Source organism: Lygodium microphyllum, chromosome 15, assembly GCF_053477565.2.
Source record: "Lygodium microphyllum isolate KBCC chromosome 15, Lygodium_microphyllum_v1.1.10, whole genome shotgun sequence".
Taxonomy (NCBI): Eukaryota; Viridiplantae; Streptophyta; class Polypodiopsida; order Schizaeales; family Lygodiaceae; genus Lygodium; species Lygodium microphyllum.
In genome coordinates this window covers 151,293,388-151,304,360 of record NC_141149.1, presented here as the reverse complement: position 1 = coordinate 151,304,360, position 10,973 = coordinate 151,293,388, and the positions used below count along the sequence as shown (strand labels likewise).

Sequence of the window (10,973 nt, the reverse complement as noted above, 5' to 3'; positions counted from 1 at the left end):
ATTTTTCATCTCCTTTCTACTCCTTGGATATAAATTTGCTTGCACATCTGCATGTCGATTTTAAGTGGCCTTGGGATACCTTTGTCTGCACCTTCATTCGTAGAGCATTGTCTTCATGAGCTACTAGTGACTTTGTGATAGCTCCTTGCACACCTGCCACCCTTCCGCATTGGCAGAGCCACAGCATCTCTGGCAGTATCTTAAATTTAAGAGTCTACTTGGAACAACTTTTGGTCCTGTAAATTTTCCATGTCCTTTTGGTTGGTTACAAAAAAGAATTGAATTAAATAACAGCCAGATTCACACACGCTAAATTTTCAATGGGCAGTTGGCTGGCTCCAACAGGCCACTCTCCAAATGCCATGTTTTTGGACATTCCCTTGAGACATCTCATCATTGCTGACGGGATTACCCTCACGCATGACTACACTACCTTACATTCGTTGGGCATGAACTATCTTCACATCATTATATGGGGCATGGTGGCATTGGCTAGCTGATACTAGCACTATGAATTACCGAGGATACAATCTCTTTTCCTTGTTTGCCAGGATCTGCACAATCTATGTTACAAATGTTCACATCTCTGATTCCCCACTTGGAAGATAGGACAGCCCAATGCCATGCAGCATTGGTCATCAGCCCTCACAGTAGTTGTCTCTGCTTTGGATTTGAACAGACCTCATCAATGCCCACTAGGGATACAAGGTACCTCACTCATTGCTATGAAGCACCACCATGGATTCTTGGCCACATGAAGCCATAAGCCGTTTCTTACCCAGGATGGCTTGGACATTTGCTGTGAATATGGAACCTTTGGTTTGATAGCATTAATGTCTTTTGTGTTTCATTTGCCTTTCCCATTCTTTTTTGTAGGGGATCCCTTTTGCTACCATGGGCCCAACAGACTTCTCTGCCTTGAATGCCAGGATCTCAGCAAGGAATGATGAAGAAATCACCATATTTTGGGGTTTTGAATGTTGCATTGTGCACAAGCCAAAGAGCAAGCATAATTTGATTCTTTGCAAGCAAGTGATTTGCTTTTGGCAGCCTTCAGACTTTTGACTTTTAGATCCAAAAAATGTAAAATATTTTTCAAGTGCAAATTGGAAACCAAAAAGTGGAAGATAGCTTTACAGAACAAGGTTCGTTTTCTTACCAAGAGGTTGAATAGCAGTACAATGCCCAGAATGTCTCATGATATGGCAAAGAGGCGCACATGAGTTTATAATGAAAGAGCTAATCTTTAAAGTAAAATCCACACTCAAATGAAAAGACTACCACATGTTTAAAAGATCTGCACATATTATGCATGAGTTGATTGATCACACACCTCCTTCCTGCGATAGCATAAACAAAAGAGTTGTGCCGAGGGCAACCAACCCCATTTGAATCCTCCCTTGCGTTCCCCATGTCCATAGTTCCTTGAGGTCAAATGCATATCATCCTGCATTCACAAGCAGGGCTAAAAGAGGCTGCCCTGCTCTTTGGTCTAATGATGGATTTGTCTCACCATGCTTCAACGCAGCCCGTGCCTAGTATTTGTTCCTCTTCGTTGTCAAAGTTGTAGAGCTTGCTTTAGCCAACTTTTTGCAAGATAGTACACATCTTGCCTGAAAGTGTAACTTCCGTTGTCACTACAAAATTGGAAGTGATGAATATCGTACTGTCTCTTGTTCATCTGTATCACCTTCCTGGCTGAGGCAGCTAAGGCATTTTATAGTTCATCTGCGCATCCCATAGTAACATGGACAGCCATTCCCAATCCCGTCCCCATGCTAGATCCCCCTCTCATGGTGACAGGGGATGGCAATTCCTATCCCCATTCACATTCCTGTTCCAAACCCGAAAACCTGTCCCTTGTTAGTATGGCGCATCCCTTTTTCTGAGGTAGGGAATTGCCTTCTGCTACCACTGCCCCAACAGATACATTGTCCTTCAATGCCAGAATCTTGATGAGGTCAGGCATTGGAATAGCATTAAGGAAGCAATGACTGTCTTCTGTTTTATTAAATCTTGCATTGTGCCCAAGCCATGAGAGCAACATTGATATTTTGTTGCAAGCAGGTTTTACTGCAAGTGCTTTGCTTTCGGCTTTTAAGAAAAGCCCGAAATTGCAAACCCAAAAGCAAAAAGCTATAAATAGCTCCACAGGAAAAAGAATTATTTTATTATCCTGAACGTTGAATATTGGGACAATGGCCAAAATGTTTCTTACAAGATGGCAAGAAAACAGCTGCAAAATATTAAAGGATTCGCACATCTTTAGTCTGAGTTGATTTATCACACGTTTCCTTCCTGCAGTTGCACACACAATGAACTCTTGAAGGGCAGACCTCATTCAAGTCATCCCTTAAGCCTTTCCTGTGTTGATCATAGTCCCTTGGGCTCAAATACTGATTAGCCTGCATTTCGTTGGAGTGGCGGGGTAAAGAGGCTGATCTGCTCTCTGATCTACTGCTAGACTTTCTCAAGTACACCTCCGACATCATTTCAGGAAGAGATCTGTCGTCAATACATGTACTCATTCCTCCACTACGTGCAGGATAATTATCTTTTGCAAGAACTCTCTCCCTGACATATCCAGGCCTGTAGTCAGACGACTCAACCTCCTGTTTGGAAAAAGAGGACCGACTGTTTCTCCTCAATGGAGACCTGCTTACAGTGTCCCTGACCTGTCTATCTTCATAATTATCCAAATTAGTATATGATATGTCTGCATTTCTCTGGTTGAGAGGATATACTGTACTGAGCTGTGACTCATCCAAACTTCGCTGCCTGGAATGCCTCTTCCGCACAAACACTGGACTATTAGGAGACTGGGTACAAGGTTCCTGGCACATTTTGTCGGTTTCACCAGTTCTTATATGATCTGTATCGTACTCCTCTCTGACAGAACTGCCAGATTTTCTCTGTGTTTCTCTTGCATCTCTTCTCAGCATCTCTTTCTCCTCGTATGGCACATTAGCATTATAATCAGCAAACCTGTTCATCTCACTGTTTTGAGAGTTACCTTTTGCATTCTCTCTGGTTGCAGTATCTGATCGTTGACTTTTGTAATCTGTCATTCTTTCTTTACTTGAATAATATGGGGCGTGGGTGCCCTTAGCTTGAGAGAAGCTATTCCTTTGATTACGGCCATCATGAGCTTGTTCAGAACCTAGGCGTGTCTCCCAATAGGTCCCATCTATATGGCTCGAAGTATAGTTCTCTCGCCTGTCTCTGGGAGAGCCTCCAGTTTTCCTTCTCGTTCTGTAACTTGAATCTTGGTCATCAGTATACAGCAGCTCTTTTTTCTCACCCCTTGCTTCACGCCCCCTTGCCCTGTGCGAATCTGGGCTTTTAGACACTGAAGCATCTTCACTCGCAAATAGAGCAGATTTTTCTATGGCTCCAACCCAGCCTGTCAGGTCCTCCTGGAAATACAATTAATTCGATACTGTTAAGGCTTTGCTCAACTAATCCATCCTTATGGGATCTTGAGGCTTAGCAGCACAGGGATAGGCTTATTTATTACGTGAAAAAAGAATATGATAATTTTTTTTAACAAACTTACTGCTGAAAGGGTGAGTAAATTCAATGACTTTGAATCTGGTATGATTACTTCGAACTCAAGTTGGCCATACACTAGCTGCAAGTAAAAATTAAGTGCAGAACCATTTGTTCATCTATAAACTAATCACTGCATGAGAGATCATGGCATCACACTTTCCGTTCTTGTGTTTTCATAAGGAAAAGAGAACTGCAAAGGATGTTGTCCCCAAAATGAGTGAATGACTTTAAAGGCAACATACTCTGACAGTGGCACCGAAAAGCGAAGCTACAAATCGTACATGCTTGCCAACAATATCCATACCCTGCATAGATGGATTCAATTATTACTGCACACTCAAAAACAATATCCATACCCTGCATGAACAGATTCAAAATATTACTTTACCGCACAATCATAAAACAAAGGTTAAGAGACTATGGCCTGCTCATACGAACCTTGAAGAGGAATAGCTTTCCAGGCACAATGATAAGGAACCGTTCGTCCTTCTTGTAAGCAGTTTTTGCCCTCCGTTGTACAAGTCCATATTTCCAAATATCTTTGTCCTGAAGAAGACTAGCGGTGATGTGGAAAGTTCTTATAAATTGGTACACCCTCTGTTTATGTTTACAAAGACAGACAGCAGGTCAAAACTTACCAATCCAATAAGCCTCTTCCTCTGTCCTGATTCAGCAGCTTCTTGTGCATTTAAATCTTGAAGAATGCACTGCAATCATAAATATCATGAGGACTTTGTATTGTGATGATTTGCATTCGATTATATCTGTTTTCAAGCTCAAAATGTACCTTAAGAAGATGTTCCAGGGTTTTCTTCTCACAATTGTTTTGGGCCATTATCTCCCACTGGCCAGTTCTGCAAGCAGAAACTATCAATTTGACATTGTAAAGATCCTTAAAGTATTTGATGGCCTAATATTATGCATCACAAGTAAAAGACTATTTCAAAAGTGAGCATTTACTTGAAGCGCACAGAGACGAGCGTGTCATCTGAGTTTTCATCTTGTGTTTTGTACTTCTTGTACTCATTGAATGATTCGGACTGGCAACAGAGGACATCCTTCAGTTAGAGAATCAAGCTCCTAGTATTTCAGAATTCACTATGTGACTAAAGCTTAAATGAATTTGTTGAATCAGACACACACATTCAACATCAGACCTTGAAATATTTACCTTGAAATTTTACCAGTTTGCACAGTGCATTATGTGGACAGAAGAAAGTTCTTCCTGGAAAGAAGGAATGAATGTGCTTTTCTATGGCACACAGGGCTTGGTTAATACCATTATGATTCTGTCCTTGTCTTGTAAAAAAACAGTTCCCATGGTAAAATCAAGCTCCATAATCGCCCGCTTCCACTCTCCCTTCTGTAAGTAACAATACGCTTAACATACGAGCTCTGCTGTGGATGGATTCTGTGACAAGAATATGGACCTGTTTATCACATTATCCAACATGAGAAGTAGGTAGTTACCTTTCTTCCAAGGAGGCCAAACGTTCCAGAATTTGTGTAACCTCGACTATCAGCATTATTGCTGTATAGAACTTGAAAGGAAAAAAGCTGGGCATAGCTGAGGCGAGGAACACCTAGTCTTGAAACCATGATGACTTCAGAAGGTCCAGTAAGTGATCTTTCCCACGTCCAAGCACTACTGCATTTCAGAACGGTGAGAGTTTGAAGTATCATCATGTAAATTCACTACAATCTACTATATCAAGCTTATTAGTTTCCAAGGTATAAAACCACTATAACAATACAGTTGACTGTGTTAATAGATCCAGATACATGCAAAACATCCAAAGCAAGAGCTGCAATTCACATTTCACTCGTGTCACAAACTCAACACCAAGTGACAGAAGATCAAATTGGTAGAGAGAGTCCATTAACGTGACCGTTTGTCACTCTTACCTCCCTAATATTCTGGATCTTTCCAATCCGCAAGGAAAACTAAGCAGTGCATGACAAGGAAAGTCTTCAGAGATTTCAGGTCCCTCAATCAAAATTTTTGAAAGAGCGGAAAAGAGAAGCTAGACAAGATTTCAGTCTTGGGTAGGCTCTCAAGTTTAATGTGTCACATGCTCCTGATTATAGGGAGCATAATGGCTTGATCTGAGTCAGGTTTATCAGTAAAGTCTCTATTCATACAGCAACACGTATGGGATATGCAATGCCCATCACATTTTCATGAGGAATTTCGAGAAGTTGCGATGCGACATAATTTATCCTCTCTCGATGTAAACGTGGATTGTTGTCTCAAGGCACCTGTTTTCTTCATTGCGCGTCCACCTATGCATGAATAGCCTGACTAGGTGACAAAGACTTGTGATTTTCCCTCCCACCTTCCGTACACATAAAAGTGGCCAATCATTTCCGGCTTTTAAACCCTAGCTCTTGAGGGAAGGATGCAAAGGTTCTGCTTGGAAGGCCAACATTTGGAGAGCTAGTCATTAAACTACCCTCTGTGAATCTCACTGAAAGAGAATCTAGTCTTAAACTTCCTGATTGAGTCATATCTTGGGTGATGGATTGAATCATCACAACCCTTCGGATTGGGGTTTTGTTGGGTTGGGGGTTTTGGGGTCGGGGAGGAGGGGGAGAGGGGGGGGGGGCGTGGAGCGGTGCATGTACTGTTTAATGGATGACAAGTTGACGTACGTCAGATAAAATCCAGCAATCTTTCAATTTCCCTTTACCTGATAATATGATAGCCTTGCTGTGATACCGTGCGATGATGCTAAACTTCAGAGCATTCGATCTCAATAAACGGAGACATTTCCAGCCTCCACATGTATATCACAAGACGTGCTTGATTTGCTTCAACTGCACACAGTCCCTAGCCCAGGAAGCCAAGAAGCATACCTGTCCTGTGCAGTTTCTGAGAAGAACTGTCTGCGCAATCAATCAAGACGCCTGTACCTGCTCTCTTGCCATGCGTGCTGCCTTGTTGCCTCCCGCATGTGTGCGGGCCTCCCATACGAGGATTGACAGATTTTACAGATATGATCAATTAAAGTACGTCGATTGAAATATCTTTAATCTTCTGTATTGTACTTGTAGACGCCTGTACCTGCTCTCTTGCCATGCGTGCTGCCTTGTTGCCTCCCGCATGTGTGCGAGCCTCCCATACGAGGATTGACAGATTTTACAGATATGATCAATTAAAGTACGTCGATTGAAATATCTTTAATCTTCTGTATTGTACTTGTACTAATCTATACTATCTTTATTTTTTATGTGAGAAGTCCTCTCTTTTTTTCGATGAAGACGTTAAATGTATTAAAAAAGTAAGTAAGTAAGGTAAGTATGTACAATTGGGGACCTGCCCCTACCAACCAACCACATGACTTACAAGGCTACCCCTTTGCCAAAAACTTATACAAAAGGACTTGGTGGAGCTATTTTAATTGGATGAAAAGAGGTGAGTTTGTTTGTTTATTTGGTTGAGGCGCAGTCTGCGATCCATTATTAGTGTCCAGTATGGAAGGGGCCTAAGGATCAGCTACTAGGGGGAGCTACACATAAAAATATGTTTCTTGAAAAGCAAAAATCCCTTCACATCAGTTTTGATTGCACCTCGTCTGACGTCCGACGTCCAACGCGTGTGATCGTTTTCACGCTACCTCTGGGCAGAAACTGACAGTTCCTGCCACCAGGTGGAGGGCATGCAACCCTTCCTGCAACTGTTGGACGCATCGGCCAACACCTCTAGGGTTGTGGTCGAGGTGCTACCTCCTCCCATAAGGATTCCCCCTTCTCTTACTGCTCCTCTGGTGATGAGCCCTGCTTCGATCAATCATTGCCCTTCCCCTCAACTTGTCATGAACGAAGATCTACTGCCAACTGGAATCCATCCCGCATTCGAGCCAAGACGAATATCATCACAAGGGCCTTCCCTGATGCCAGGAGGCATATTACACGGTGGATTCCGTGCCACGGTGGATTCCGTGAAGTTTTACGATGGATTCCGTAAATTTTTATTACCGGGGCTCATACACAAAGTGGATTCTTTGTGCAAGAAGTTGATGGGGACGCCTATCCTTTTCAGGCGTTTCGTTAATTTAGTGTGTACATGGGTAATTCCATAGCGGGTGATTCCGCAAAATACATATTAAATTAATAAACGTTTATGAGTTTAGAGTGCGCACTCATGATAAATTAAGGTTAGGATTGATTTCTAACCAATTGATTTATTTAGCTGAAGACTGCTAGGTATTCACTTTTGTCAGTTTAATTGTATTATTTTACTAACGATTGTGAATGCTTCAGTTGATGTGTAGAGATAGCAGCAGTGGCGGTCGAAAGCATTGGAGGATAGCGTGTATTCGAGTTATCATCTATATTTTGATGGGCGCATACCTTAGGCATAGCGCCCATATTTTGTCGCGCCTATTTATTAAGGCGTTGGATATTTATTTATTATTTTTGTATATGCATGGACGCATAATTTAGATATTTGTATTTGGATATTATATTGGGTATGCCAGACTTCTTGGGCGCCCGCCCATTAGCTTTATTTCTATTTGGCACTAAAGCAAACTCAAAAGCCAAAAGCGTGCTATTTTGTAATTTGGGCTATTATTTGAGCTTGAAGATGATTAATACATAAAATACATGCTTTGTGGATCGCTCACACAAGGCATGGGGGAAGATTGCACCCAATTGGTCTCTTGTTCATGTCGTGCAAGTCTTCTACATTGATTTGTGTGCAAAAAGTAGAGTTCTTTTGTTCTTGGGGACCTTCTGACGCTCACTACGTGCGCTTACAGCATCCGATCTGTGCACCAGTGGTATCAGAGCGAAGCTGAGATCGAGAGCTTCCAATCGCTTACCATCTTGCGCGAAGGCGGAGCTCCTGGAACGATCGAGCTCTACAGTCAGTTTCATCACAAACGGTCGATATGGGTGGATTCCTAGCAGTCAAGAACCTCTATCTGCAGCCTCTAATCACGAAGGACTGGCCTGAGGAGGCGGAGGACCACAAGGAAAGCTCCTTCTATAAGTCATTTTTTTTTCAACCAGTTTGACAGTAACCTCCATAGCTTAAAAGCTTAAAAAGCTTTATTTGAAAAGTTTAAAAGGCTTAATAGTAAGCTTTGAGAAAGCTAGCTTCAACGAATTTGACGAATTAGTACAACGACATGTCGACGTCAGCAACGGCGTGAAAAACGCCCCCCCTAAAATCGTTGACAGTCAACTTGTAGCTTAGTTACTTAAGCTTTTGATCCATTAAGTTCACCAAGTTCTCTTACTACTCCAAGTTCTGCAAGTCACAAAGGTTAATCAAGTCACCACAGACTAACTCCAACTACTCCCATAAAGACTGTTCATGTGCAAAAGCACAGAATTACGGAATTGCTCCTTGGAAGACTCTGTTCACACACGCAGACTTGCTGAACCACTTTCAGCAAACGCAAAAGGTCATACGCAGTTCATACGTAGTTTTTAAGAAGACAACAAATCCCGCAACCGCAAAAGACAAAGATTAGAAAAGCCAAACAACATTTATAAGCCTTGTATACCCGACTTTGAGCAACGCTCATCCCGCTAATCAGATTTCGAGAAAATGAGGTCTTTTGGATTTTTACAAGATGACGAAACAAAATATGGACGATTTAATGGCAGAAGGTGATCTCCCTGAACCAACGATGGAACAAAAATTGGATTTAATTATGATGCAGCTTGATGAAGAACGAAGAGCTCGACAAGCTTTGCAAGCTCAATTGGCCAATCTACAACGATCTACCACCGACAAAGATGGACCACAATCCAAAGATCTTATTCGACGTACCATCGATGCGACACTCGGAGCTCAATCCATCCGCAAAGAAACAAAGATAAGTAAAAGAAATTTCAAATTCCGTACTTTCAATGGATCTCGAGATGAAAAGACTGTACTTGCATTTATCAGTCAGTTTGATGACTACTTTCATGAAGAGAAATACGTTGAAAAAGACAAAATTAAATGTGTCACTAATCATTTAGTCGATCGAGCATCTCTATGGTGGACTGTCGTTCGCAAGAGCATTGATTGTCCCACTACCTGGGAGAGTTTCAAAAAGAAGTTTTTGCAAAATTTCCTTCCTCCTCAATTCCATGAAAAAGCCATAAAGCAATGGGATCTTCTTTAGCAAAGAGATCGTGAACCTATCTCCCAATACACTTAACATTTTTGGAATGCCCTACTGCAACAACGCATGCTCGAAGATGTACCTAAAGCGACTCACAAACGCAAGTCTATGTCCGGCCTACTTGGACATTATTATGTTGAAGTCAATATGTTCAAGCCAACAACCCTTGAAGATGTAATTTCCTTGGCTCATGACCCTGAAGACAAGATTCGAGGAAGAGACAAGCATCCACAATAATTTCAAGAAAATGGTAACTATGGTTCCAAGCAATTCAATTCAAATTTTAGAAGATTCAATCAAAGTCGTTTTCTTCCATCTTCCTTCCGTAAGTCTTGGACAAAACCACCTGCTTTGCCATCAAATACCAATCCAAACCCTAAGCCATCCTCAGAGCCAAATCCCAACATTCCTAGACTTCCTGCCATTGCCAACAATGTATCTAAAGCCAAACCTATAGTGTGTTACAAATGCCATCAACCTGGATATCTAGCAGCCAATTGCCAATCGAAAAAGCCACCTGTCCATATCAATTATCTTGGAGCAATGGAAGAGAAAGAACGTGAGGAAATGCCTGACTTTACGGAAGATGATGACGACATTGGTACTCCTTCAGATACTTTGCCAGGTATGCCAACTCCACATTCTTTGTTGACAATGAAAATGTTTAGTGCATGGAAAAGAAAATATTATTTTGCATGATGATGGTAGCACACATGATTTTATTTCTGCAAAGTTAGTGAAAGAAATGAAATTACAAACTATTTCTACACATTATCGCATTAAAGCAACATTCCTAGGCACAAGATATAATGGAACACAAGAGGTGCATAACTTAGAAATTAAAATTGGTGAATACACTGAACATAGAAATTTTCTAGTTGTACCTTTGCAGTCTAGTGATATTATCCTAGGTATGCCTTGGCGTCATCAGTATAATCCTGACATAGATTATTTCCCGCATTCAATTAAAATTTATTTTCAAGGAAAACAAATTACATTGCATGGTATGCACGCTTCTAATAATTTTCTACTGCTTATTCATACTCAAGCTAAACGTGCATTACGTAAAAGTAGTAAATCTTATTTAATTTGGGTGAATGAACTTCAAGCTCAAGAAAAACATATGCATCCTAGGTATAAACAATTTCTTGCTCAATTTAAAGATTGTTTTGCTGATGATTTACCACCTGGACTACCACCTTCACGTCTTGAAGATCACAAAATAGATTTAATTCTTGGTACATAACCATCATGTAAAGCACCATATAGGCATAATCAAATTGACAGAAAGAAATT

The 10,973-nt window shown here is 41.2% G+C and overlaps 1 protein-coding gene across 6 annotated transcripts; it reads right to left on the bottom strand.

Annotated features, from left to right (window-relative positions):
* Positions 1–1,132: 1,132 nt before the first annotated feature.
* On the bottom strand, positions 1,133–6,715 carry LOC148025226 (uncharacterized). 6 transcript variants are annotated; one of them, XM_087695023.1, is made up of 10 exons: positions 6,243–6,715; positions 5,023–5,200; positions 4,832–4,915; positions 4,513–4,592; positions 4,340–4,406; positions 4,191–4,259; positions 3,991–4,098; positions 3,795–3,857; positions 3,557–3,631; positions 1,133–3,416 (listed from the first exon to the last, which is right to left on the bottom strand). In XM_087695023.1, the coding sequence occupies exons 2-10, from the start codon at positions 5,149–5,151 to the stop codon at positions 2,247–2,249; spliced, it is 1,845 nt and encodes a 614-aa protein (XP_087551149.1). In that variant the 5' UTR covers positions 5,152–5,200; positions 6,243–6,715; the 3' UTR covers positions 1,133–2,246. The 6 variants fall into 6 exon arrangements, with proteins under 6 accessions (XP_087551149.1, XP_087551150.1, XP_087551151.1 ...); XM_087695024.1 differs by having other exon boundaries at positions 5,023–5,197; XM_087695025.1 differs by having other exon boundaries at positions 6,409–6,715.
* Positions 6,716–10,973: the final 4,258 nt, after the last annotated feature.